The following is a 27,827-nucleotide window of genomic DNA, read 5'->3' as shown; positions in this document are numbered from 1 at the left end:
GCCCCCAGGCAGGTACCCGCTGCCGAGGAGACCCTAGCAAGGGCCCGGGTGTGCCCAGCCCCTTGCCTGGCATGTCGTCTGCTCTCTTGGGCCTGAGGGGCTGAATCCCGGGCAGGACACCTCCGGCCACCCCCTGCACCGGTGGCTCTGGTGCTGCTGTCTCCAGCTGCGGACACAGCTGGAGGAGGGGACTCCAGCTGCGGACACATCTGCCCCGCCGGGGCCGGCGTTTCCCAGGGCGCGGGCTAGGGAAGGGGTGCGGGTTGTCGCCTCCAGCTGCGGCCACATCTGTCCGGTAGCTGCCGCCGGGGTCCGCGGGAAGGAGCCGCGCCCCCCGCTTCCCTCCCCGTTCCAGTGGCAGGTATGTCCCTCCCCGCCAGCATCCCCCTCCCTTCATCCCTCCTTCCCTGCCTCCCTCCCTCCCGCCCGCCCTCCGCCTGCATGGAGAGAGCCACAGAATGGCGGAGCGAGAGAAAGGAGCCGCATCCCCGCCCGCCTCCTCCCCCTTCCTGGGGCTGCACCTCGCTTCTCCCCCCAATTTCAGGTACTGGCTGCCACCTTCCCCCTGAGACCCCCGCGGTGCTGCCCCTGCTCCCCATTCCCCTCCCCACCCCCTCCGCCCCGGGCAGCGCTCCTCGTCTGCTGCAGACCCCCCTCCCCGCCAGGCCCCGGCCCCTCCAGCGCTTCTGCCTCTTCCTCCCCCAGCATCTCTTCGGCTCCCTAACCCACCCCATCCCACCCCTTCTGCTCACCCTGGGCACTGATGAACCCCGCCGTATCCATCACTCCATCCCCCTCCCCCCTTTCATCGCTGCTCAGCCCACCCACCCCATATGTTGCTTCCCCCCTACACCATATTTGCCCTCACCCCATAGAGCAGTGCAGCTTTCACCAGCCCCCTGTTTGGCCTCATGTCCCCTCCAACCTCCATCCCTTGCCTCCTTACATGTCTTACCTCCTCTTCAAACACCTCTTCCTCACCCCTCAGAAGCAGCTTCATCTCTTCCCCCACTCCCAGGAGAGCCTTTTCCGAGCCCTTTCCTAGAAATCCTGGGTGCTCCTGCTCCCTTCCCAGTCCTGCGAAACAGGAACCCCAGGAGAGCCGATGGGAGGGTGCCAGGATTGATCCTTCCGGCAGTACCCAGCGCTCTCACCCATTCGGGACGCAGGGGGCTGCCTCACCCCCGACACCCAACCAGGCTGCTTACAGGGACTTCTGCTGGCACGGGCAGGGCCAGGCCGGGGATGCCTGGAGGATCTGGAGCTTCCAGCGCCTCCCGAGGGCGGCTCTGAGACAGGGATGCTCCGGCAAGAGAGCTCTGCTGATGTCCGTGGGTCTGGTGACTGATTTCATTCATCTGCCATTTGGGGAAGGCTGGCTGCTTCTGGCAAGCGTGCCATCGTCAGCCATCGCTGCCTGCCTGCCTCTGGCACCCAGGGGTGCTGCGGGGGAGCTGGCTGAGGTGCGGGCATGGCTACTAGCTGCTTTGTGTGTTCAGATGTTGGAGAGAGAAAGGAGTGGCTGGGTACAGTGCACACCTGGGTCTAGGTGGTGAAGCTCATGCCTACCTCTGCCAAGTCTTGAAGTTTTGGGGGTCAGCGTGTCCCTGCAAGGAAATAAACTCGAATGTAATTGAACTATGGTGGTGGTCAGGCAAAATACCCTCAAGAGGCTCCTCTGCTCCTGGAGCCTCTTTGCCAGCTGGCTCCAGGGCTTTAGCAGCCACCTCCTATTGCAGCACTGCCTGCCAGAGCTGCTGGGAGCTGCTGCAACATGGCTGGGCAAACCCTGCAAATCGAGAGACTTAAATGCTGCCTCTGTATATGCCCACCACGGCCAACAAGCTGAGGCTGAGCTGCCAAACATTTTCAGGCCCTGGAGAGGGTCCAGCTCACCACCTGGCACTGCCTTGGGTGCAGTGGTTGTCCTCTGGGCACACTCTGCTGCCCATCAAACAGCAGTGTTCCGGGAGGGAGAATCAGGTGCTGCTCCTTGCTGTGCCTTAGACCTTTGCAAACAGAGCTCAGTGAACTGGCAACCTGCCCCCGGGGATGAACCCATCTCTGGGGGTGGGGAGACAGTGCAGCCAGGCAGAAAGATGGAAAGTCAAAGCAGGGGTGGGAGATCTTCCCAGGCACTGAGCCCGAGGTGTGAGCCTTGAAATGGAAGGAGATGCTGGTGATGTCCCTGAGCCTGGCACAGGGTCTGGCAGACCAGGTGCAATGTTGTGGCATGGAGCGGTGTGCAAGGAGGTAGCCCTGCTTGTGAAATGCCTGTCAGCTGGGTTATGTGGCACAGCCTGGCTTGTGCCTATCCCCACGGCTGTGCCCCTGCCACGGGGGCTCAGCAAGGGGCCATCCCCCATGGCTAAGTTGGAGGTGGCAATGGTGAGCAAGACCAGGGTGAGGGCTCAGCCTGCAGCTGGCAGTGAGGTCCTGGGAGAGTCCTGCCCTCTGCCCCAGCTCACTGCCCACGGGATGAAGTGCTTCAGATTTTTGTCCTCTGGTATGCTCGCCTGCTCCTCTAGGTGATTAGCTCAAGCATCAGATGGTCAGCTGGCCTGAACTGACAGAGGACTTTATCCTGGGCAGCAAGCCAATGGGACAGAGCCTGGGTCTCTGAAGAGGCCAGCCATGGTGATCTGGCAGGATCTCATTGCTGATGATGGTTTGGTGTTGCCTGAGAAAAGATGGCAGGAGAAGGATGGTGAAGCGAGCTCTCTTTAGCCAGGAGGACCTCCAGAGGTGGCTGCTGACCAAGAGAAGAACAGCAGCATTTGAGGAGATGGGAATAAAAAAATTCCTCTCCTCCAGCCTCCTTGCTGTCCTTAAGCCTCCCAGAGCTCCAGGGGATGGGGCTGCACTCCACTGGGCTCCTTAGCATCTTTCTCTAGGACACTGTATTGCAGCTCCTCACCCTGCCAAGAAGCTTTGGCAATGCTTTGGGCCAAGCCTTCCTGTGAGAGGCTCTCTGGGACCTCTTTGGGGCTGGGGCGTCTATCTGTCCAGCATAAGAGGGACAGGGAAGGCTGGAACAACTAGAGTGCAGCTGGGTGCAGAGCCCCATATCTCTCACTGTGTAGCCTGGCCTGCTGTCCCCAGGAGGGTAGCTGTGACCTGGAGGTGGGGCTCAGAGACTTATCTTCTCTATCTTCTCTTGGTTTCCCTAATGAAAGCAAAGAGCATCCACCTATCTGCTGAGGCAGGAAAGCTCCTAGGGAAGGAAAACCTTAGGGAGTTACATGCAGGAGTCCAAAGAGATGAAGAACTACTCTGCTTGTCAAGGAGCCCTAAGGGAAATTGCAGCCCATTCCCATGTCCCTAATGGAGCCTTGGGAGAGGGCAGAAGGTCTCTGGGTGAAGGAGACCCATCCATCTCCTCAGGAAGTTTAAAGAAGCACCTTCAGGCTGAGGCAAAAATCAGTTCTTGCTCTGTGGATTGTTTTATGTAACTGCTGTGTTCATCTGGAGCTGTTGGAAGATCCTGTCTGGAGGCAACAAGCTGGGTGTTGGAGTGGGGCTACCTGTCTTCTGGTGAGGGAAGAGAAAAGAGCTGCCTTCTTTTGGTGGAGAGAGATAGGCACCTCCTTGGCCCAAATAAGAGACTGTCTGTGGCTCTTGCAATGGAAGAAAACCACCCAGGGCCAGCCAAATGTACTGTTTCCCTCACTGATATTGGTTAGAGGACTTCCACAGTGCTGCCTGAGAGCAGAGCATAGCAGGCAGCTGGGTTTATTGGAATGTCTTTATTGATGATCTGGACGAAGGGATTGAGTCCAGCATCAGTAAGTTTGCAGATGACACCAAGCTAGGAGCAGGTGTTGATCTGTTGGAAGGTAGGAGAGCCCTGCAGAGGGACCTGGACAGGCTGGATGGGTGGGCAGAGGCCAACGGGATGACATTTAACAAGGCCAAGTGCAGGGTTCTGCACTTTGGCCACAACAACCCCAAGCATTGCTACAGGCTGGGGACAGAGTGGCTGGAAAGCAGCCAAGAGGAAAGGGACCTGGGGGTACTGATAGGCTGAAGATGAGCCAGCAGTGTGCCCAGGTGGCCAAGAGAGCCAATGGCATCCTGGCCTGCATCAGGTGCAGTGTGGCCAGTAGGACAAGGGAGGTTATTCTTCCCCTGTGCTCAGCACTGCTCAGGCCACACCTTGAGTACTGTGTCCAGTTCTGGGCCCCTCAATTCAAGAGAGATGTTGAGGTGCTGGAACATGTCCAGAGAAGGGCAACAAAGCTGGTGAGGGGCCTGGAGCACAAACCCTATGAGGAGAGGCTGAGGGAGCTGGGGCTGTTTAATCTAGAGAAGAGGAGGCTCAGGAGTGACCTCATTGCTGTCTACAACTCCCTGAAGGGAGGCTGTAGCCAGGTGGGGGTTGGTCTCTTCTCTCAGGCAAGCAGCAACAGAACAAGGGGACACAGTCTCAAGTTGTGCTGGGTGAAGTATAGGCTGGATGTTAGGAGGAAGTTCTTCACAGAGAGAGTGATTGGCATTGGAATGGGCTGCCCAGGGAGGTGGCGGAGGCACCGTCCCTGGAGGTGTTCAAGAAAAGACTGGATGAGGCACTTGGTGCCATGGTCTAGTTGACTGGATAGGGCTGGGTGATAGGTTGGACTGGATGACCTTGGAGGTCTCTTCCAACCTGGTTGATTCTATGATTCTATGAATCTCCAGCTTCATTGTGTAATGTTATCCTGGCCAATTCCCATGTGGGAAATCCCACAATCCCCTTAGGATACCTTAAGTCCTCTTTTCCCCTTGGCAAGGGATGGTATAGAGGGAGGCACAGCAGCTAGGCTGGACCAGAGTGCTGTTGTTAGGATTATGATCAAGCTGCTCCTGCCGTGGGCAGCTAAGAGCTGCCTCCCTCACATGCACCCAACTCACGGTCCCTAGCTCATGGTTCCCAGGCGTCCTGAGTTTATCAGCAGGGCTGCCAACCTCCGGGTGCCTCTCAGCACAGCTCTCAAGAGAACTCCTGTAGCCTCTGCAGATGTAGGGTTCCCTCAACCTCACAACCAGGGGCAACCTCCCACGTATCTGAGAGACTGTGGTGCCCACCTTCAGTAGCACACAGGTGGCAGCCATACCTCTGCTGCTGTTGAGAGAAGTTGGCCAAAATACCCATGTAGGTCCTATTCAGACTTCTACTAGCAATGATGTAGCCGAGTGGAGTCAGAGGCGTTTCATTTTGCTGGTATTTTTAGTCTCTTGGAGACTGTGTTTGCAGCACAGAGGGGCGGGGGTGGGGGGATAACAGCCTTCCTTGTACCTCCTAGGAAGTCCTGGAGCACCCATGCGAGAGGAGACAAGAGCAGGAGTAATACGGAGATAGAGATTTCTCTATTCATCGCATTAAGCGAGGAGGTTCTGAGCAGAGGAGGCGCCTCCAGGCAGAGCTGATAGGGAAGATGGAGCCCTGGATACTGTTATCAGGGACCTGAGAGGCAGTGAAGACGGTGTCAGGAGTGACATTTGCTGGTGCTATGGCACAGAGCTCTCGCCAGAGCTAGCAACAGGTTAGGTCAGCAGAATGCTGCAGGCCACGTTGGTGAGCTGGGCTCCTGCAAACATCACCCAGCAGAGTGGGTGAAGCTTCGCCAGGGTGAAGCTGTGTCTCAACCGGTGGGGGATGCACACAGCACTCGCAGCTGCTGGGCTGCAGGACCAAGGAGAGCTCGTGGAGAGTGGGTGCCAGCATGGGGCAGGAGGGCAGTGCTGTGATGGACAGCAGTGGGGTGTGACCCCACCGGATGCCAGAGTGCTGTACGTGCAGGTGGTGGTCAGGAGGGGAATACATTGTCCCCATCTGTAAACTGCGTTGGGTGCCTTATTCCCAGAGCTGCTTTGGCTCCATCTTGATGGGTCAAAGAGTGATCAGCTCCACAAAGGCTCAGAGTGGGTGGCAGGTGGCAGGTAGGTCTGAGAGGCATGGTGGGTGATGGAGGACTGTTTGAAGCCACTGTGCCAACAGTTTGTCAGCAACACCTGACAGCCCCTCCTGGGAAAGGTCCTTCTTTCCTTCAGCAGCAGTGAGCTGGCAGAGCCACTCACCGGGTACTTCTGTGGCCCTTAACAGGGGTTAGATGTTAGGGAAGTTCAGGGATGGCCCTGCCTGAGGTAGGAGTGGGGCCGGGGGCTAGGTGGGAGCACACAGGGAAGGGGCAGTGCTCCTGGCACTGTACCATTGGCTTGCCACAGCGCTCTGTACCACTGGGCTTACCTCTTGGCAAAGGCACTCCTCTCGCTTCCCTCTGCCCGGGAATGCCGTGGTGCTGATCCCGCTGTGCTGGAAGCATTCCGGCCCCTGCTGGTGGCCTGGCCAGAATCTGGCTGGATGCTCTGGTCTCCCGCAGAAAGGGACCCCGCCGCTGTGGTGGGGCAAAGAGAGCCTCTCAGCTCTGGCTCAGACAAGCGATGCTGAAGGGCAGCGGGAAGAGGAGGCGGCCAGGGTCAGCAAACGCCCTGTGCCCGCTGCGGGTGCCGGGGAGCAGGCGCTGGAGCAGGACCAGGAGCCGGGCTGGCTGGCTGGCAGGCGGAGGCAGTCAGCATCCCCAGCAGAGAGCAGGGACTTGGCACTGGCTCAGACGGGGAGGTGATTTTTTTTCCTCCCCTCCAGGACAGCTGATTCCATCTATTTTTAATGAGCTTCCCCAGGTTGCGCAGTGAGGAGACAGAGCAGCGCCGGCAGCCACAGACTGCGACGGGGCAGGCAGAGGGGCAGAGGGTGCCCAGGGCTCCGCTGTCATCTCCATCACTTCTCCTTGCCCTGGGCACTTTTCTGGGTTGAGAGCGTGTCCCCCAGGGAAAGGGGGGTCATCCTCAATGCAGCTGCCCTTGAAAATGGAGTCAAGCACGGAGGAGGAGAGCTGGCTGGAAGATCAGTGGGAGAAATGGTAGGGGAGCGTCCGGGCCTTGGGGAGGGGGAGCCTCTCCTGCTAGTGCTGGGGGGGGGGGGGAGGGGATGAGGGGCAGCTCCTTCACCCCTGGGACCATCACTCTTCTTTGCAAGAGCTGGCCACAGGACAGGAGCAAACTTGGCACCCAGTCGAGCCCAAAGTTTTCCAGGCAGCCCAGGGAGCTGCATGGCAGCTGGGCTCCGGAGAGGAAAAGGCATCTCTGCATTCTGCCATGCACCAGCAGCTGTGGGCAGGGCTGGGGCTGGGCTCCTGCACAGCATCTCCCCATCCCCGAGAGCACAAGCCAGGCTGGGTGTCCCCATCCTCGACCTGGGGAAGCTGCTACCCACCCCAACTGTGCCTGCAGAGCCCTTGCCAGTCCCTTGGCAACCTTGTGCCTGTCGCTGGGACCCCACAGCACCTGCTGTGCTTCCACGCCACGGCAGCTAGAAGCCCTGAGCGTTAGTGGTTGATGATGTCCTACCCTGGCGACCTGCGTAACCCGAGAAGAAATCGATTTGTGCTTTGAAGGCTCGACATCAGCCTCCTGCTCCATGGTCCCTCCTTGCTGCAGGCAGCAGCAGCAGGAGATAGGGGAGGAGAGGGAAAGCAAGATATCTGACCCCGTCCTGGTGGGAGCAGGACACCCCACCCTGTCCTGAAGGCTGTGGCCCTGACCCCCACCTCAACACCTCTTGCAGGGGCTATCCCCATGGCCACAGTCATTCCAGGACACCTCCAACCCAGGAGCTCACTACTGCTGGGGTCCTCAGAAACAGTGTAGATACTGCTTCCCACAGCTCCTCCTGTTCCTGCTCTGCTCCAGGGGAGCAGAGGGAGGTGCCAATCCATGGCACTGGCTTGGTGCCACTGTGAGAGAGGAGCCCCAGGGTGTGAGAGTGATGCTTAAAGTGAGAGTGTAGGCTCTGCAGGTCATAAAGTACCCTTCTCTTTCCATCCTTGCTGGTGAGGACTAAGCCAAGAGAAGTGACAGACTACGGTTCTTTCACCTGAGCATCTCTGAACTTGAAGAGCTGTGAGCAAATAGAAATGGTAGCACACAAAGCAGTGCTTGTGGTCCTCTCCAGAGAAGACTCGGAGGGCTGAGATGGTTGGCAGAGGAGTTTTGAGCAGGGCTCTTTTATTTACCCCTGAGGTAACGAGTAAGTGAGAGGAGCAGAGCAGTAGCATCACCATCACTGAGGAATGTTCTTGATAGCCAGGAGCAGCTCACCGTCCCTCTGGGGACACCAGCAAGCACTCGAGGAGTCCACTCCTCACCATCTTCCCAGCCACTGAAAGGATATCTCTGCAAACTTTTGGAAGGGCTGCATTGAACCTGTGGGACTGAGAGCTGGCAGGGAGGCCAAGGTCATGCAGGTGGGCTCAGCAGCACTGATGGCAGTGGGGATGCCCTCAGTCATCTCGGGAAGTAATTTTGGTGCAGAGGGAAATTGCTGCCCTCTCTCTTTTTGCAGACACTTCAGCTGAGACATCCCTCCCAGGTGCAGTTTGGAGGCTGCTCATGCAGCTTGTGGCTGGCATGGTACTTGCAAAGTCTGTGGGTTCTTGATGTGGTCACCTGTTCCAGCAGGCCCATCCTCAACCTGTGCCAGGAGCCCCAGCCCTTCCCCTCCCTGTGTCTCTGTGTCCAGTTGTAACAACCCCAGAGCCTCCCTGGGATGGTGGGAGCTGAACCTCCTAGGACAGGAAAGGGTGTGCTGGCTGTCCCATGCTTTCCCAGCCTGCACATCCCTGCTGGCTTCAGTCAGGCAGGGTAAGGTTTGGGGCACATTCTGCCTGGCTCTCCAGAGCTCCAGGCCATGCCAAACCCAGACATTCAGTGAAGACAGGCCTGTCCTCTTCCAAAGAGCCTGTCTTCCCAGTCTTTCTTCCCAGCAAAGAGTAGCAAAGCCTCTCCTTGGGCAGATGCTGCTGCTCCCTGACTGCAGGCAGCGTGCTGCCCTAGGTCCCTTGGTCCACAGTGGGTGATTGTGTCATCTCCACTCCCTCCAGGCTCACCCACGACATCAGCCTTGAAGAGTTTGAGGATGAAGACCTCTCCGAGATCACCGATGAGTGTGGAATCAGCCTGCACTGCAAGGAGAGCCTGGCCACCCGGGTAAGTACAATGGGGATGGGGACAGTGCTTCTGGGGCCATCAGCTCCCATGCAGGACAACCAGGTCTCCAGACCAGAGGTGCTTCCTCAAAGTGCCAAGACTTTGCTCTTCAGGGATGAGCCTAAGGGTTTGGGTGTGACTAGAGGCATTTCCAGCACTGAATTAGGATAGCCAGCAAGCCTCAGGCACCTGATGAGTATCCTCAGGGAGCTGTGTGACTTGACATGACAGTTCCAGCACAGGCTGTGCCTCCTGCCCCCACATGCATCTCTGGACCTGGGGGTGCAGCCAGGCCAGCATAGTAAGATCACTTCTCTGATGACCTGAGGACTTCCTTCAGGCTTATTAGCTGCCTATAGCAAGAGCTGTCCTCAGGAGATTAGGAGGCAGGGGAGCTGGAGGCTCGTGAGCCAGGGATGGATGAGGTGGCTCTGACCCTGACAGACAGCAGGTGAAATAAAAGCCTGGGGAGCTGCAGACCCTGTGCAGATGCCTCAGATGAGTCTCCCATACACCTCAAACACTCTGGGGCATACTGTGGAGACCCCAATGGGGTTCACACCACTACTTGAACTGCCTGAGAAGGCCACAGGAGCAGAAATGTGGAGATAAATGGAGAATTACAATGGAAATATGAGGGGAGGATGGTGTTGCACTTTGCTAGTGTGTTTCATGCTAAAGGGATGCAAATGCTGGAAGAGCAACAAAATGCTTTGAGAATCATTTTGTCCCTCAGGAGAAATATTTCCTCTGTAAGGCTGATAAAGACCCATCCAGGAGGGGAAAGGCAGAGGAATTTGTCGCAGATTTAAAACTAGCAAGTGAATTTGTGGTGGTTGGAATCCCTCGTTGCAGGCAGGAGGGCACAAGCAGACCTCATCCCTGGAAGGTGAAGGCGTCCTGTTGTGCTCTGTGGTCTAATTCAGGACCTGTCCAGCACAAATCTGGCTTCTCCCAGAGATGGAGTTGCTGCTCCCCATCTCTGTTCTGGCAGCAGCCTTCTGCTCTGGGATGCTATGGCAGGAGAAAGACAGGGAGAGAGATACACCGAAGGAAGGAGGCATTGATAATGCTGGAAGCAGAACCAAAGGCACTTGGTGCTGCGTGTCCATGAGGGCACAGCTGCAGCAAGGGCAGGGCATTGGGGAGGTCCTCCTGCCTGAAGTAGGTGAGGCAGGCAGGGACTGTGGTTATGTTGTTGGATGCTTCTCATCAGTTGTCCCATGCTGCTGCTGCTGCTGGCACTACCAGGCTCTTGGACAGATTTTTGCTTTTCCTTTATGGATGGCCAGCCCTTGGCTGAGGTTTGGCAGGGAGGGTAGGGGGCTGGATGGGGTGCTTAGTTACTGCAGCCCTTCCTGGAGGCTGATGAAAAATAGACTGCTTCATCCATTTAAAATGGTTTACTGAGAGGTTTCTGTACCTTTCTGCTATGCTGCAGAGACCTGACCCTCAACAGAGGGTTTGCTCAGGCTCCAGCAGCGAGCCCCACACCGTCCCCAAGAGACGTTTCAGAGTCACTTTGCACCAGTGCCTGGGTGCACTCAGCATCCGCTGGGGTGGAAGGGGGATGCAAAGCTGCCCCTGGGAAAGCAATGAGCTATTCACAAATGCAGCAAAGGAAGAAGCCTACCACACTCAGAAAAGATGCCTGCTAAAAATATGTCTGAATGGCTTACATGGGGCGCAGAGGATTGCCCGAGGAGCAGCACTGAGAGTAGTGACAGCAGTGGTGATGAGAGGGGCTTTTCAATCCTGAACGTCAAAGGCGAGAGCCAGGGAGCTTTCCAACCCAATTGCCATCCAGAGTGAGCTCCAGGCGAGGAGGTTGCAGTATGTTCCTGATGCAAGCAGTCAGGCCCAGAGGGAGTGGCTTGGCCGGGTCTGTCTGCGATGTAGGGGGCAGTAAGTCAGTCCTGACCCGCGGCTGGTATCAGCCAGCTAACTGCATCACCTGGGGGTGGCTGGCTTGGCAAGTCAGCCCCATGTGAGGCCAGGGCCACACTGATACCCTGCTTGTGGCAAGCTCCCAGTGCTGGCATTGCAGAGCACCCATAGTACGTGGGATGCGGGGCTGGTCCCAGTTGCCCCCACAGCACTAGACAGCTGATGAAAGCCCAGGGATGGAGTAAAGGATGTGGGGTGAAAGTAAGCTGCTGGCTCGCTGGATCACACTGGAGTAGAGAGCAACGGGGAAGAGAGAAACACAGGCTGTGGAGTGCATGGTGAGCTGTGTTGCTGGGGGCATCCAGCTGCTCCAATTTCTCAACCTCACAGTGAGTTTCCCAAGAGGTGGGCAGCCACAGCAACCCAGAAGTGAGCAAGAAACTGCCAGGAAGGAGCAAGGAGAAAAACCCTGCTGAGGGATTGGGAAGGCAGCTGCTGGATGGGGACATCTGCTGACCTTGACGAGGTAGAGCTGCTCAGTGGCAAAACCCCATGGCAGGAATGGGTGGCCAGCACAGAGGTCAACACCCAAATGGAGGTGGGGCTTGGGGCTTTTTTTGGTCCTGGAAAAACAAAGATGACTTCATCGTGGGCTATTTTAGCAGCTCTCCAGAAATAGTGGCTTAGACACACAAAAGCTGCAAGGAGGCGTAGACTGGTGCTTGCTCAAGAGGGAACTATCTGCTGATGAGGACAGCACCTCATGGATAGGAGGCCATGTGCTAAGAATGAGAAATAATCCCAAGCATGGCTGAAAAGAAAATATTTCAATGAGAAATCCTGGGCAAATAAAAACTGAGAGCAAAGTGAAGGGTGTGCTGAGAATCGGGCTCAGCAGAGGAGCAGAACTGCCTTTAGGGCTTCTGAACAACAGTGCAAGAGGCCAGCTGGGGAGGATTATGGGCCACCAGAGCAAGGGATGCCACTCCTGCCTCACGAGTGACAGCAATTATGTGCACTGAGGGGGATGTTTGCAAGAATAAAAACAGGCCTTTGCTTTGGGTTTAGCCTCGGTTTGGTGGCTTTGGTGACAGTCCCTGGTTTCAGCAAGATGGATTGCAGCAAACAGCCAGGCTGCAGCTAATGCAGGCTTGGTGCCTCATATGTATTCCAGGAGCTGCAGAAAATGGTTAATGCAGAAGGACAAGAAATACCCTTCTTGGAAATACCTGAGGGCACAAGAACCAGTGCCCGAGGGAAAAGAGCTGATACTGGGCTGTGCTGAGCATTTGTGGTCTGTATGAAAAGGCCTAAACCAGCTATGAAGATACAGATAGCTGGAGAAAAAAACCCAAGCAAACCACTTTGTTTCTGCAGCATAAGACTATTGGAAATGCTGGGCTGCTTCTTACGGTTCAGCATCATTGATCCAGTGCGCCACTGGCGGCAGCTGCCCCAGAAGTCCAGCAGGACCCACTACAAAGTAGGAAGCAGCTGCCAGGATCCAGCCAACCTGCTGGTCCAAGGACTGATGAGGAGCTGGCTGCACAGGCTGGGAGCAAAGGATGAAGCAGCAAAGTGGCTGCTTCCTCCCAGTGTTCTTTAACAAGTCTGTCCTGTGAAGCTGCAGCTGTGCAAGGCTGGGGGCAGAGAGGCTTCTCCTGGCACTTTGAAGCTGGGAGCAAAGTAATCACAGCTGGGTGCTAAGGAGAAGGGACACAGCCATCCATTCAAAAAATTCCCTCACTTCCCCATACTCATAAAATGCTTTCCCCAGGGAAGGCTGAAGGACAAAGAGCAAGGAAAAGCCTTTTATCTGCTTGACCATAGAGGGTAGGGCCCAGGGTCACTCAAGCAGTACCCATTCCTCCCTGGGTGTCAGCAGCAGCCTCCATGGAGGCCACTCTCCTGGCTAGACCAGTGCTCCCACAGGTGGTCCCAGCACCTTGCTGCTCTGGCCCCTCTGGGGCCCATGGGCCACAGCACTGGAACTGTCAGAGACCAGTTGCTGGACACCAGGATGCTTTGCCGTTAGGACAGTACTGTGTGGGTTAGGGCTACATCAGCAGGAGCATGCCAGCACCATAGCTGTTCCAGGAACAGCTCTGTAACAGAGGTATGAGCTTCTCTGCAACTGCACTGGGGTCCAGATGTGCATCTGTCTCACTGGTACTGCTCATCAACATGCCCTAATATTTCCCACAGGCTGGCATGCCTTTGGAAGTCACCTCACTGGCACATCTGTGCTGAGGCATGAGCATAATCTCAAACTGGCCTTAGATGACATGAGCTTATTCCCAGAGGGCTCCCAGGACAGCCTGTTCTAGTGGGGCAGTGTCCTTCCAGTTAGAAAGGCATCCCAGCATCTAGTCTCTGCCCTCGCTTTGCAGATCACTGCAGGTCCCACTCAGGTGGTAAGGTGATCAATTGCTGTGTGGTTTCAAAATCACATTGCTGTGATACAGGCCATTAATAAATACCTGCAGCGGATGTAGTTTCCTCCTGCCTATTGAACCTGGAACAGTACATCCCTCCTAGGGTGTTCTTTTCTCTGTTTTGCTATTCTGCATCCTTCTGGTTCTTCTCCTTTGTGAGCTTTCCAAGCAATTGCCACAGCTGCAGGACTACTGAGGCAGCATCACTAGCAGATTAGGTTGAACACCACAAGCTAACTCGAATACAGCTACCTGAGCTACATATAATCTATTTGGCTTCCCCCCAGTTCTCCTGTGTCTTGTTTTCCTTCCTAAAGTCCATGTTATACTCCACAGGCAACTGGTGCCACAGAAACACAGAAATTGTACAACAGCAAGCATTAGAAACAAAGGGGTTAAATGTCGAAAGCCTCAAGAGAACAAGTTTTGGTGGCAGTGCTCCTCCAGGTACCCAGGACTGCAGCAAGGACACTGACACTGGGGTAAAAAGGTCCCTATAAGAGTGTTCTTACTGAGCCTGTCATGGGAAGAGCCCTGCCTGTGCTGGCTTCAGTCCCACAGTTTGGGAGCTGATAACAGCAACAGCTCTTGGAAGGGCTGCCAGAGGTGCTAGGGCTGTTTCTTCTCCCACAGCTCAAGGAGCATCCTCTGTGCAGCTGGGGACACGGAGATCATCAGCTGCAAAAACCCGCCCTGCTCCACCTCTGCCTGCTGACGCGTTTCCCAGACACCACAAACAGCTGATAACAGGGGGAGTTCAACCAGCTAATGCCAGGCGCAGCCTTTGCAGCTGGCTGCAGCCACCGTGCCTGTGCAAGCTGCAGTTGCTGTGAGGAAGGCACTTTGGAAAGGGCTGGCCTCTAAACACCTGCAGCCGTGTGGGGACATAGGTGCCTCTTCGCCCAGCAGCACAGCCACGAGGAGTGCGGTGGCACAGCACTGGCTTCCAGCCAGGTGGTGCAATGGGGCATCTGCTCCTCACAGCCCTTCAGGGCCACGCTGGCCACTCTGCTCCCGGGCTGAAGGGTGCAAGGGAGGCAGAGCGGGACCGCCCCTGGCCCGAGAACTGCCACAGCCAGTAGGTGACTGGAGAGCTCCTGCTTGTCGGCCATCTCTCCTGTATGGCTTCAGGTACCGATCTGTGTAGGGTGTAGGAGAAGAGGCTTGCTCAAGACGAGGAGGCTAAGAAGGCTGTAACTGCTGTCCCAGCTGCCTAATGGGCGTGACAGGGAGGAAGGACCCTGTCCTCTCTCAGAGTGTACGGCGAGAATTGCAGCCTCTGGAGAGGAAGAGAGGTAGTAGTGCAGTACTGGTGCCAGTACTCAGTGCAGCAGTGGCTTCCCCAACCGTGTGGGTATTCAAGTGTGGTAGGCGAGGCTCCAAGTGACCTTCTCCAGGCAGGGGTTAGACCAAACCTCTAACCAAAATAAGTGCAGGTATGAGACCCGGCTTCCTGGAGAGGAACCAAGAAAGGACACAGTCTGCCTGGGGAGGAAGAATCACAGAATTGTTTAGGTTGGAAAGACCTTTAAGATCACTGAGTCCAACCACAGACATAATCGAGTCTGTCACAGGGCAGCCGAGGTTGGAAGGGACCTGGTCTAAGCTTTTGCGCAAAAAGAATCCTAGATGAGATTATCTAGCACCCTGTCCGGTCACATCTTGCAAACCTCCAGCGATGGGAGCTCCAGCAGGTCCCAGGTTGTTCTGCTGGGTGGTTGTTCTCACTGTATAAAGAATGCCCTTCTTATGGCCAGTGGAAGCCCGGGCGTGCTTGTTTGTGCACCTGGTGGTGGCGGCGGTGGTCGCACGTACCTGCCGGCACTTGCCGACGGTGGGGTGATAGGGGGGGTCGCAGCGCAAGGCTGGAGGCGGGGAGGGGAGTGCGGAGCTTCCCGGCCTTGGGAATAACATCCCTGCCCCTTTAAAAGGCAGAGGCCGCCGGGTGCACCGGCGCCGTTTCCCTCCTTTCCCCGGCCCCGGCGGGAGGCGCGGTGGCTGCTTGGCCCGCCCTGCCTCCTCTCTCCCTCCCCTCGTCCCTCCCGGTGGCCTGATCGCTGCCGCTAATCCCGCAGGGCCATGTGAGCCGGCAGGGCGGCGGGGCCCGGGCGGCGGGCGGCGGCGAGACCAGCCGGCTGCAGGCCGAGATGCTCCAGCTCGACCTCATCGACGCAGCGGGGGATACGCCAGCCGAGGAGCAGTCGGCTCCGGAGCCTCTGCAGAAAGAGCCCCCGGCCGTGACCACCGATGTCTACAGGCCGAAGCGACCCACAACTCTCAACCTCTTCCCGCAGGTGCCTCGCAGCCAGGTAAGGTCGGGGCTGGGGGGGGGGGATGGAGGCGAGCGGGGCATGGGGTGCCGGGGACGGATGCGCCCTCCGCCCGGAGGCTTTGTCTCGGAGGGATGGATGGAGGGAGCGAGCGTGGGCGGATGTCGAGGAGGCCCCGCGATGACCGGGGGGGGGGACCGCCTGCCTCGCCAGAGCTCTGCGCCTGTTGCTCCCCGCATGCCTTGGCCGGGAACAGTGCGCGGAGCTGCAGGAGCGTTCTGCGGGCCCGGGGGACAGGGGGAAGGGATGCAAGGATGTGATCAATCCCTACTAAGCCACCCCCTTGCACTGTCGAGCCCCCGCAAGCCGTGCCCCCTGCTGGGCCAGGGTGGCTGAGTTGGCTTGGGGGCAGGGCTGCGTCTTCCATCCCCGATGCTGAGCTAGGGAAAGAACAAACCAGAGAGGGCCATTAGTGTAGCCAGACCGAGCTGTGCCTATGGGGCCTGGCAGAGAGCTGAAATGTAAGGGCAGGGTGGGAGCAGGGAAAGGAGTCCGTGGGAATAGAAGGCAAAGGAGGCATGGCACACCAAATGCACGTTCGAGCCTCTGTGGGACAGGACATCATGCCATGGTGTTGGTGAGCCCAGGGCTGGCACCACTGGTCAGCAGCTGTAGTGACACAAAGTGCCATGTGCCCGGCAGTGGGAACTTGGTGGCCTCTGCTCCAGAGCCGCAGCACCCAGCAAAAGAAGCTTTAATGTCAGCGCCCCGTGGAAAATTTGAGAGACAGAATGGCAACGCCCAACCTGGTGGCTGGGAGGCCGAGTGGGTTCTGTTGTCTTGCTTGTGCTCAAGAATTTGTTCAAGGCTTTGGATGGTTTTCCCCAGGACTGCCTGCCCCGTGCAGCTGTGGGGTTACTGTCAGCCCTGGGGCAGGTGCTGTTCTGGTGTCCCCCACGCTGACCCTCTGAGTGGTGGCCAGAGTCTCTCTGCCTCTTCTCCCCTGCAAACTTCACACACCCATGCGAGATGCACGATGTGCAGGGCTATTTTTGCCACCCTCCTGCGTTCAGCCATGCCTTCTGCCAAGTAGGAGGATTTTCGTCGTGGTGACGTTCAGCTGAGGAGCATGAAGCGAGAGGCAGGTGTCCCTGTGTGTGACAGATGGGGAGTAGTCGGAGCTGGGTGTCACCCGTCCAGCGCCAGCAGCTGATGCCAGCTCTCTGCCTGAGGCCACAGGCTGGAAGGAGGAGGAAGGCACCATGCCAGGATGGGCACCCGCGGGGCAGCTGGCACCAGGGACAAAGGCAGCAGGGCTGGGGAGGTGGGGGGAGCCCCAGCAAATACAATAGACAAGGGGACAGTGACAGCATTGTCCCACCCTGTGCAGGCACCCAGAGGAGCAAGTGGCACATGGCAGCCACATCCAGATAGGGAGACAGAATGCGGCATGGTCCCCATCTTGGGCAGGCAGTCCTAATCAATGTTTAGAGGTGGCAGCAGGCCTGTGGAGAGTGGTCTGGGGGGAGAGATGTGTGCATAGACTGTGGGCTGTGGAGAATGAGATGATGGTCACTTCACAAGGGTATGGCCCACAGTTACATCCCAAACCGGTGACATGGAGAGTGGGAGATAGGAGCTTCTCTACAGCTGTCAGCGAGAGCCCAGAGCCAGTGAGGATGTGTGCCAGGGCCGGGGCATGGCTAGCTGGTAGGGCAGCACTGTTGGTGGCCCCTAGTGAGTGGAAGAAGTGCTGGAGGTAGGCTGGCTGGGAGGTGCTTGGCATACCTGATCTGGGTGTCTACCTGTGGCCAAAGGCACGCTTACTTCGCACATGTGTGATGCCCAAGAAGAGGACAGGGTGCAGGACATCCCTTGGTAATCAGCCTGGGAGATCCTTCAGGACCCTCCTGGCTTGCCCAGCTCCTGCCTCCTGTAGGAGGTTAGAAGAGGGACTATGTCCGTGTGTGCTGTCTTGAACGCTCAGCTGCATTCCTGCTCCTGCAGACTCCTTGTTCTGGGCAGAAGGTTCAGGGGCAGGGCACTATCCCACTCTCCACTTCGGCTTCTTCCCATGGGGCCAAGTGCTGGATGACTGATCTTGGTTGCTGCTGATGTCTCCATATTCATCATCCCAGGCAGGAGGCCTGGAGACAGTGAGAGGAACATCCTTAACTTCCCGAGAGAGGAAGAAACAGCTGCTGGAACTGGCTAAGTTCATACTGTAAGGTCTTGTGAATGCCTCTCCACCTTGGCTGGGCATTGCAGACCCTAAAGTGCCCTGGCCTTGCTGGATGGGTGGCTTTGCCTGCTGCATTGCTGCCTCCTGTCCCGGGCTGACTCATGTGCTGGCCCCGTAGCACGTTGCACGCAGAGGCTGTCACTGCGGCAGCTTGCCTGGCCCGAGTCCCAGCCCCTTGTGTCCCTGGGAAAGGCAAGCAGGGATGTGCTGTTATTTGCCTTGGTGCAGGAGGAGCTCTCAGGGGCCATGCTGGGAGATTGCCAAAGCCCTGTGGTGGAGGTCTTTGCCTTCCCAGTGTGGAGACAGGGGTCCGAGAGCTGTGATTCTGCAGCCAGCAACTCTGTGGACTTATAGAGCAAAGGCTTGCTTGGGATTGGTGGAGAAGCAAAGCAAGGACAGGGCAGCTCCTGAGCTGCTGGTAATAGCTGCAGGCTGGCGATAAGGCCATGAGAAAATCCAGGGAGTCCCAGCAGGGCTTAGTACTTGAGTGAAAACTAGCGGTGTGGAAAATGTCACTGCTGCAGCTGGAGGAGAAACTCCCAGTGCCCTGCAGGTAAAGGCTGGTGGTGGGTGGCCATGGAGAACATAGAGGTGGAGGGCAGGACAGGGACCAGGGTTGGGGCTGCAGCAGGTGGGGTGTTGTGTCCTGGTGAGGCAGGCAGGTGGGAATTGTCTGCAGGAGGATCCTCATTAGAAGGGGCCTGGTGGCCTTTGGTTCCTGGGTCTCACAGCAAGGCTGAGTGCACACACACACACACACACACACACACACACGTGTATGTGCGTGGCTGGCCATCCAGGACAAGGCAGCTAGGGCATAGCCCCCTCAGAAACTTGCCCAAACATGGGCTGTGCTGTTGTACCTCTCTTCTCCAGCTGATCAGAATTGGTGTCTGCTAGTGGATAGTGGATTATGTCCATGTGTGTGCACATGTAGGTGTGTACCCACACATACAAGTGTCTGCACCCCTATATGGACTCAAAATGGATGACTCCAGGAGCAAGTGTTACCCTGTTCAGCAGCTGCCTCCTAGCAGCACATCCCCTGGCCCTCTGGACTTCATTGAAAGGCCTTGGGTCATTTGAAGGTGGGCTGAGACAGAGGGGTGGGAGCAAATCATGCCTGCCCAGCCAAAGCAGGCTCCACTCTGGAATTTTTGGCTTGGGACCATCCAGCTGTGGGCTCATGTATTCAAGTCTTCTAAGAGTGGATGACTACATCCAGGTCAGGCTGTCTGTCTCCTGGCTGGCTCCTTGCCCATGCTGCTTTGGCCACTGTGCCAGCTCTTGGAGCAGCAGCAAGATGTGGGGCTGGTGGGTAGGTCTGCTTGAGCACTGTGTGCCCAGGCGAGGGGAGAACTGAGCAGGGTGCTGTGGCTCCAGGGAGGGATGGGTGCTGCCGCTGTGCCACGCGCTGTTTACTGCTGGAGCCACAAGGCGTCTTTGTTGTTCTCTCAGGACACTCTGAATAACAACTCCCTGGGGAAAAAGCACAGTTGGCAGGAGCGGGTGTCCCGGTCATCGTCCCCTCTGAAAACGGGTGAGTTCTCAGGCTGCTGGCCAGGGGCAGCTCCTTGCACCCTTTCATGGCTCTCAGCAATTAATTCCCTGCCTAGGTCCTGGGGCAAGCAGTGCTGGGACGGGAGGTTGAGGAAAACATCTAAATGGATTCAAGGCATGCCCAGCTTGAGTCTGGTGGCATCCCCAGCCACCTTCCCCTCCTCTGCAGACTCGTCAGTTTTGCTTTCTTTCCCCTCCAGGTGAACAGACCCCTCCCCACGACCACGTTTGCCTGAGTGATGAGGTCAATCACCAAAACAGCACAACCTCCACCAAAGACCGGGGCACGTCCACGGAGAGCCCGTGCCGGCGCACAGCAGCCACACAGATGGCACCTGCCTGTGTCACCTCATCCCGGCCACCCGAGAAGCACCAGGCCACCAACCGCCCCCCACCACATGGTGCCAGCATAGTGGTGGTGACAGCAAGGGGCCCAGAGGCTCACCGGGACCGTATCCGCTACCAGACAGACGTGAGGCTGGAGGCCACAGAGGAGATCTACCTGACACCCGTGCAGAAGAACTCAGACCCCCTGGAGACTGACAAGCCATTCCTGTCCCAGTCCAGTGAGAACCGCATGTCCATCAGCTCTGACATAGATGCCTCCGGCTATTCGGTCCTGGCAGGGAAAACCAACCCCTCCATCAGCGAGGAGGACGAGGTGCTGGACTACATGTCCTCCCCTGACAAGACAAACCTGCCCAGGGCCTCCTGCGGTGGCCCTAGTGGTGGCCCACGGCCGGGGCATAACCTTCAGAGAGCTTCAGTGAGCTCAGACACCAGCGCCCTCTCCTACGACTCGGTCAAGTACACGCTAGTGGTGGACGAGAACATGCAGCTGGAGCTGGTCAGCCTCAAGCAGTGCTACTCGGGCTACAGCGATGAGAGTGACTCGGCCACCGTCTACGACAACTGCGTCTCCTCACCCTATGAGTCAGCCATCGGTGAGGAGTACGAGGAGGATGCGCTGAAGCATGACTCGGTCTGCCTCTCCGAGGACTCCACCCCCGAGGCAGACATCCACTTCTCCAAGAAGTTCCTCAACGTCTTCATGAGTGGCCGAGCACGCTCCTCCAGTGAGTGCTGGGGGGACATGGGCTGGGCTGCCTGCCTGGACAGCCCTGCCTGGCCCTGGTGGACGGCTGAGGGCAAACTCAGGGTCCCTCAGTCAGGTGGAGAGCTGCCAGCAGGCACCAGCCCCAGTTCTGCTTGCTGCAGCCTGTGTTTTTGTCTCTGGTGGTTGGGGAGGTGTGTGTGTGAGACTTGGTAAAGGCCAGCAACCTGAAGGAGGGGGTGGCCAGAAGTGTTTCAAGATGTTTTTTTGGCTGCCTCAAGGTGTGATAGTGTTGGGAAGGCTGGGTGGTTTTGCAAGGGAAGCAGCATCCCTCCTGGAGTGTGCCCTTCCTCCCTGATCCCAGAGGAGCACTGAGGCTGGTGGAATGCCCCAGCAGGCAGGGCTTACAGTGGCAGGGCTGGTGATACTGACTGTCACAGCTGTACAGCGTGGCACAGGGGCATATGACAGTCCTCACAGGGACCACTGGGCCTCAGCATGGTGGGTCTTGCTGTGCCTTTCTCTTGAGTGGAACCATGTGGCTTTGTCTCAGCCAAGTCATCCCCTAGGACCATAAGCAGCCTGCTTGGCTTCATGTGCATCGCATCTCTTGGTTGTGATGCCAACTCCCCCACGCTGAGATGTTCCCTTCTGTCTTCATCCCCAGGTGCTGAGTCCTTTGGATTGTTCTCCTGCATGATCAATGGGGAGGAGCAGGAGCAGACCCACCGCGCCGTCTTTAGGTGAGTCTGCAGCTGTCCCCAGCCCTCTCAGAGGGGAAAGCTGGTGCTGCCCTTGCACTACAGTGCGGCCAACATAAGCCTCAGTGCTTCCAGCTTTTGGGAAGCCCTGGAAACAAAACCACTGCTCATATTCTGCCAAAGCTGCTGCAGGGGCAAGACCTCTGAGGGCATCTGGGACCTCTAGGAAGCAGCACAGCTGATGCCATAGGGATACACTTGCCTTAGGGACACCTGTCAGGGTACTCATTCTCTTTGAGCCTAAACCTACTCAGATGCTTTATTCAGCATCTCAGGTTCCTGTAGCTACTTATACCTGCCATGGTACTGCCTGTCTAGGCCAGCAGCAGGTTCTACCTTGTCCCCAGCCCCAGCAGTGTGCAGTGAGGCCACCATCCCTGCTGGCTGGCCAGGTGCTAGTGCCTCCCTTGCCTAGGTTTGTGCCTCGCCATGCGGATGAGCTGGAGCTGGAGGTGGATGATCCTTTGCTGGTGGAGGTGCAGGCAGAAGATTATTGGTACGAGGCCTACAACATGCGGACAGGTGACAGGGGCATCTTTCCTGCCTACTATGCTATCGAAGTCACCAAGGACCCCGACCATTTAACAGGTACCAAGCTCTTGTGTGCAGCCTGTTGATGTCTCCTATCCTGTGTCCACCTCGTCCCCACTGAGCAAGGGGGTGGAGGGAGGACCAAGCTGGGCATGCAACAGTGGAGTGATAGGCAGCTTCTGGTGTGAGTGGATCATCTGCCTTATGAGGAAAGGCTTAGGGAATTTGGTCTCTTTAGCTGGAGAAAAGGAGGCTGAGGAGTGACGACGGGAATGTTTATGAAGATGTGAAGGGAGAGTGTCAGGAGGACAGAGCCAGGCTCTTCTCAGTGATATCCAGTGATAGGACAAGGGGCAATGGGTGCAAGCTGGAGCATAGGAGGTTCCACGTGGACAAAAGGGAAAACTTTTTCACTGTGAAGGTGAAAACACTGGACCAGGCTGCCCAGAGAGGTTGTGGAGTCTGCGTCTCTGGAGACACTGAAAACCCACCTGGACGCATTCCTGTGTGACCTACTCTAGGTGGTCCTGCTCTGGCAGTGGGGTGGGACTAGATGATTTTTTGAGGTTCCTTCCATCCCCTAATGTTTTGTGATTCTGGGAGCTGGTATCTAGTGCTGCAGGAAGCCTTCCCTGGACAGGGAAATGTGCAGGGGTGGGAATGTGGAGATGGAATGTGAATCTCAGCCCATGTTCCTGGTCACTGGGGATGATCCCTGCCATGTGCTTTGTCTCTTCCAGCTCTCGCCAAGAGCAGCGACTGGGTGGACCAATTCCGAGTGAAGTTCCTCGGCTCGGTGCAGGTTCCCTATCACAAGGGCAATGATGTGCTGTGTGCGGCCATGCAGAAGGTACTGTCCTGCCCCATCCCTGGAAGCTGGAGCACCTGCTCCTCCTGGCAGCAGGGCAGAGCCTCAGTGGGGAAGGCAAGGGAAGGGGTTGAGCTCTGCCATGAGCACCACAGCTTTGTTTCTGTTCTCCTCCCCAGATTGCCACCACACGCCGCCTCACTGTGCACTTTAACCCACCCTCCAGTTGTGTCCTGGAGATCAGCGTGCGTGGCGTCAAGATTGCTGTGAAAGCTGATGACTCCAAAGAGCACAGCAAGGTAGTGTCCCACTCCCCACTTGTCCCTTCCCCAGCTCGTGTGCTCCGTGCTACAGGTTGTTTGCAGATTAAAAGGATGGGTCTCCACCCTGTGTCTTGAGGCTGTGAGAATCACCATCAGTGGGGATGTAGGACCTTGAGGTCCCTTGTACCCCACAGGCTCCCAGCTTTGGACTGTAACACCAGCTGATGCCCTTGCAGCTGCCAGGCATGTCCCTGCACTGGGATGCTGTGAGCTGAGCCATGCTAGTAATCTATCAACTGCTCCTAAACCTTTCTGCTACTATTTTGAGAGGTGTCCTCCAGATCTGTCCCATAATCTCTTTAGCTGGCTCTGGAAGGCTGCTGATTAGCCCTTGGCATGGGCAGAGGCAAGTAAGGGCTTTAAGCAAGCTGTTGGGAAACCTCCTGCAGCTGGGGTGGGTATTTGTAGCTCATGGCTCTGAGTGCTGTGACATAACTGGGATGGAGTTTCTACAAATGTTGCCATCAGCTTAGTTGCTCTTCAGACTCCTATAAATCAGTTCTCATTTCTGGCTGTGACGATTGAACAGCCAGGCTTCAAGACTGACTTGGTTCAGGGTTACCCACTCGCTTGCCTGCTGGTGTTTCCAAGAGCCTTTTTTAGTGAGGCAGAAGGGCTCTGTGTGCTGTGTCAACAGCAGCACTGACTCTAACCCAAGGCCTCCAAGGAAACTCCGCAGCAGCTGATGGAGGTAGAGACAGTCAAGGTGAGAGTCAGCAGAGCTTCCTGAAAGAGCACCTTGTGTGCAGGTGCTTGGGGCCATCCCAAAACTGCTGCTGGTAGCAAACCAGGATGAGGCTCCAGTTCATTTCATTGCTCAAAGTGCTTATGCCCAAGGACCAGAGACTAGCTGCCCTGCAGGTGCTGGGAGGAAAGCCTTGACAGTTCCTCTCTCTCTCCCTAGGTCAACAAGTGTAGCCATTTTTTCCAGCTGAAGAACATTTCATTTTGTGGGTACCATCCAAAGAACAACAAGTGAGTAGGAAGGAGGTGTGGGACAGCCCTCAACACCAGCAGCTCAGCACAGAGGCTTTGCTGCATTCCTGCTCCTTAGGGAACAGCATCACTGGAGCTGGGAAGAGGAGGGGGAGGTCTTCCCAGTGCCCTGGTCCTGCAGGCTCCCTGTCTCCTGTGGACCCAGTGCTGCAGCTTCATGCAAAAGCAGCCTTTTGATGGGAAGTAAATGCCAGCTCTGGGTGTTGGACCACTATGGTTTGGGGGTGTGTGTGTAGGTCCCAAACTCCAGGGCTCAGGGGTGGGTACAATTCAGGGATGCTTTGTCTGCTGGTGCAATCACACCCATTCTCTGTCCTCAGGTATTTTGGGTTCATTACCAAGCACCCTGCTGACCACAGGTTTGCCTGTCATGTCTTCGTCTCAGAGGAGTCCACAAAGCCGCTGGCAGAGTCTGTAGGGTGAGTCCTGCCTGGGCAGGGAAGATTTGCTCTTGAAGGGCTAGAGGAACAAGGCTGTCAGTTTGAGCCCTGCCATCTCCCCATATGTGTGGTGCTTGGCCTTGGCCCCAGGCTGGCACCTCTTCCCTCAAATGAGAGGCTTGGATCAAGTGCCAGGGCTGACAGGACTCCAGGCAGCATATTCCTGACAGCACTGGAACAAATCCCGGTACAGGGCTTTGGAGGCAGATGGCTGAAAGTCAGGCACTGAGCAGGGGCTGAGAGCAAGACGGACACCCTGTGGCTCTGACAGCAGTTCTGGGTGCTAGCGCAGGAGGGTCCAGGAGCTGGGGGTGCAAACCTGTCTGCAGGGTAGGGAGGGAGGGTGAGAAGGGAAGCAGGGTGCTACAGCTGCCTCAGAGGGAGGATGCTGCTCAGCTTTGCCTGGTGCTGTATTGCAGGAGGGCTTTCCAGCAATTCTACAAGGAGTATGTGGAGTACACGTGCCCTACAGAGGACATCTACCTGGAGTAGGGGCTGGCACAGGCACCTCCTGCACAGCCAGGGCTGCAGTCTCGCCCCTTCCCCGTGTCGTGCATGGACAGGAGCTGCTTTGAGCCTGGAGAAGGAGTGGCCCTGGGGCAGGGCTCCCCAGGGCACGGAGCACCACCTCTTTTTGTGACTCCCCTTCCTCGGGCTGGGGCTGGGGGGACGGGAGGGGGGAGGGCTGGACAAATTGTGTTTATTGTACAAAATACTCTTAGTTTATTCTATTGGAGAAGCACCTGCTGGGTGCCCTGCCTGTGAGTGGTGGAGAAGTGGGCTGCAGCGTGCTTGGGCCCTTTCCTGCTGCAGGCTTGGGTGACAACATCTCTTCCTTGAGACTGTGGCCCAGCTTCCTGTCGCGTCCCTCTGGGGTGACTTTTAATGCAGTGGCAGAGTCGGACTCACAGTATGAAGACACAGCAGCTACAGCAAACAAGAAGCACCTGTTGGGAGATGAGCTTGCCCTGGACGGGCATCCACTCCTGGCCAGGCCCTGGAGACAAAGCTGCTGGGCAGGGATGACACAGGGAGCCCCCACTCTCTCCTGTGCCAGAGCCAGGATGGGATAAGACAGATCACCCCTGCTTCTGTCTCCATCCCTGTCCTCTTCTATCTGTGCCCTGGTCAGAGAGAAAAATACCCCCTCTACCTCCCTGCAGTAACTACCCCCTGAGAGGGGACCCTTCCTCTGTTCCTTCCCCTCCAGTGGCAGGGCTGGGCCAGCTCAGGGCTCACCCGTGCAGAGCTGAGTGCCTGCCGGCAGCAGGGCAGGGAAGGGCTAAAGCCTGCAGGGGGCTGTGTGAAGCACCAGGGAGCCTGGAGAGCTCTCCTGGTCCCTGCAGCCAGCAGTCTCTGTGCTTCAGCTGGTTCTGCTGTGATGGCAACAACTATTAAATATGATGGTTCATGGAACAGGGCTGCTGTGATGTTTGTGTCTCACTATAGTGGTTTTGGGCCCTGGCTCCCTTCTTGGGACTCGAGGAGGAGCTGAAGCTTCCCTAGAGGTCAGAGATAGAATAGAACCACAGAATCATTTTGGTTCGAGAGGACCTTTAAGATCATCCACTCCAACCATTATCTCACTCTACCAAGTTTGGTGCTAAAACATGTCCCTTAGCACCACCCTCTGTCTTCTAAACACATCCAGGAGTAGAGATTCAACTGCCTCCCTGATGAGCCTGTTCCAGTGTTCAAGAACCAGATCGGTTAAGATTTTGTTTGCTTCTGATGTCCAAACTAAGCCTCCCCTTGTGCGATCTGAGGCCATTTCCTCTTCTTCTATCACTTGTGCCTTGAGAGAAGAGAGAGAGACCAGCACCCACCTCCCTACAATCTCCTTTCAGGTAGTAGTAGATCACAGAATAGATTTGGTTGGAATGCACCTTCAAAACCATCCAGTCCAACCTTCCACACTGAAGGGTCAACACTACACCATGTCCCTAAGCGCCAAGCCCACAGGCTGCTTAAGCACTTCCAGGGACAGCAACTCCACCACTGCCCTGGGTAGACCATTCTAACGTTTGATAACTCTTTCAGTGAGGAGATACTTCCTTATATCCAGCCTAAACCTCCCCTGGCATCATCATATGATGATCAGAAGGAACTGCTGGAGGTAATCTGCTCCAGTCCCCACCCAAAGCAGGGTTTACCATTATCGTCACCCTCCTTTTCCTACACCCCAGCACCTACACTGTCCTGCAGCAGCAGGGGTGTCCCTGAGGCTGGGCTGTGGTGGGCACAAGGACATGGTGGCTCACAGGTGGGCTTCATCGTAGTACTCCAGCAAGTCAAGCTCATCATGCTTGCTTTTGCCAGCTCTGTGCAGCCCTGCTGACCGCTCCCGGGCCCCTTGGGTCCTGAAGTGGGGCTGCTGGGGTTTGATGCCATAATCTGTGGGTAGAGCAGAGATGTTGGGCTCAGGCCTGGGCTGCTCCCAAGGCTGGGGACAACCACCTGCTTGGAGAGCTAACTTTATGGAAAGGGTGTTCAGAGGGGCAAAGAGAGTGCCATACCATCCACCAGGCCAAAGTGTTTCTGTGGAAGCTCGAGGGGAGCAGAGAAGTCCTCAGGGACTGAGTAGCTGGCCCTGTGGAGAAAAAAATCGGGCAGGAGTGAGCTGAGACCCTATGGCACTTGCCCACACTGACACAAGAGCACCCATGCACCACTTTGCCCAGCCCAGACGGCTCAGGAGGGCTTGGTTCCACAAGTGCCAGCCCAGGAGCCCTGCCATACTTCTGCAGGGACTGGGACACAGAGGAGGAGGACAAGGGACAAAGCATTACCTCTGTTTTAAGGGCCGTGCAAGGACAGCCCCTAGCAGCAGGGAGAGCAGCAAGAGCCTGCACAGCATGGTGCACCCTGACACCGGGTCCGCAGTGAGGTCACAGAGGAGTCATCCCACCGGTAGCCCCGGGACACCAGCCCGCTGGGGGAGAGGCACGCCCCTTCTGCTTACCTCCTCCTGCTACAGGAGCTGCTGGTCCTGCCCTGGTGCCACCAGCTTCTTGCAGTTCTCCTGCACGGGTGCACATCCAGCCAGACAGCTCCAGGGCTGTTTCTGTCCTTCACCAGCACCCTTTGCCTCTCTCGCAACCCCTCCCCAGAAGCAAACTCCTTCATCTCCGTCTCCAGGGGCCAATCTCCTCACCACTTCAGAGACTTTCATTTTGCTCTGCTGAAAGCCCAATGAACGGAGCAGTCTGCCACCTCATTACAGGGCACTGCTGCCAGATGAGGTGGCAACAGACCCCAGGCACTTTGGTCCCCATCTGTGATGGCACATTGTGGAGGCTATATCCCCTGCTTCAGGCGCTGAGGCAAGAAGGCTGTGACTCCTGCAGCTCCAGAGCTCCTGTCACTTACCTGAGGCCAATGCAACCTGGCAGTTCCCAGCTTCCAAGCTCTGCAGAGCTGGCAGCTGCCTGTTGGGCAATCCAGTGGCACCATCTCACTGCTCCTTCCTTCTGGCCATGGAAGCCTCCACATCAGC

The 27,827-nt window shown here is 56.8% G+C and overlaps 2 protein-coding genes across 3 annotated transcripts; one reads left to right on the top strand and one right to left on the bottom strand.

The window, feature by feature from the left end:
* Nucleotides 1-441: 441 nt before the first annotated feature.
* On the top strand, nucleotides 442-25,552 carry MAPK8IP1 (mitogen-activated protein kinase 8 interacting protein 1). Of its 2 annotated transcripts, none has more exons than XM_064145601.1 (12): nucleotides 442-544; nucleotides 8,919-9,024; nucleotides 15,422-15,655; nucleotides 19,317-19,398; nucleotides 19,619-20,494; nucleotides 21,140-21,215; nucleotides 21,649-21,821; nucleotides 22,505-22,614; nucleotides 22,752-22,871; nucleotides 23,800-23,870; nucleotides 24,212-24,310; nucleotides 24,751-25,552. In XM_064145601.1, the coding sequence occupies exons 1-12, from the start codon at nucleotides 459-461 to the stop codon at nucleotides 24,821-24,823; spliced, it is 2,106 nt and encodes a 701-aa protein (XP_064001671.1). In that variant the 5' UTR covers nucleotides 442-458; the 3' UTR covers nucleotides 24,824-25,552. The 2 variants fall into 2 exon arrangements, with proteins under 2 accessions (XP_064001671.1, XP_064001676.1); XM_064145606.1 differs by lacking the exon at nucleotides 442-544 and adding an exon at nucleotides 6,703-6,899.
* Nucleotides 25,544-27,485, bottom strand: FREY1 (Frey regulator of sperm-oocyte fusion 1). Its single transcript, XM_064145615.1, has 3 exons — nucleotides 27,121-27,485; nucleotides 26,848-26,921; nucleotides 25,544-26,725 (listed from the first exon to the last, which is right to left on the bottom strand). The coding sequence occupies exons 1-3, from the start codon at nucleotides 27,186-27,188 to the stop codon at nucleotides 26,589-26,591; spliced, it is 279 nt and encodes a 92-aa protein (XP_064001685.1). The 5' UTR covers nucleotides 27,189-27,485; the 3' UTR covers nucleotides 25,544-26,588.
* Nucleotides 27,486-27,827: the final 342 nt, after the last annotated feature.

The sequence above is a fragment of the Pogoniulus pusillus genome, chromosome 1 (genome assembly GCF_015220805.1).
Source record: "Pogoniulus pusillus isolate bPogPus1 chromosome 1, bPogPus1.pri, whole genome shotgun sequence".
Taxonomy (NCBI): Eukaryota; Metazoa; Chordata; class Aves; order Piciformes; family Lybiidae; genus Pogoniulus; species Pogoniulus pusillus.
This window is presented reverse-complemented; position numbering and strand designations above follow the sequence as displayed.

Bases quoted from the DNA above. Each gene is read 5' to 3' on its own strand.
- MAPK8IP1 (XM_064145601.1), top strand. From the start codon at position 459: ATGGCGGAGCGAGAGAAAGGAGCCGCATCCCCGCCCGCCTCCTCCCCC. The intron at 19,399-19,618 runs GTGAGTTCTCAG...TTTCCCCTCCAG, and splicing joins ATCGTCCCCTCTGAAAACGG to GTGAACAGACCCCTCCCCAC. The intron at 22,872-23,799 runs GTAGTGTCCCAC...CTCTCTCCCTAG, and splicing joins ACTCCAAAGAGCACAGCAAG to GTCAACAAGTGTAGCCATTT.
- FREY1 (XM_064145615.1), bottom strand. From the start codon at position 27,188: ATGCTGTGCAGGCTCTTGCTGCTCTCCCTGCTGCTAGGGGCTGTCCTT. The intron at 26,922-27,120 runs GTAATGCTTTGT...TTTTCTCCACAG, and splicing joins GCACGGCCCTTAAAACAGAG to GGCCAGCTACTCAGTCCCTG. The intron at 26,726-26,847 runs GTATGGCACTCT...CTCTACCCACAG, and splicing joins ACACTTTGGCCTGGTGGATG to ATTATGGCATCAAACCCCAG.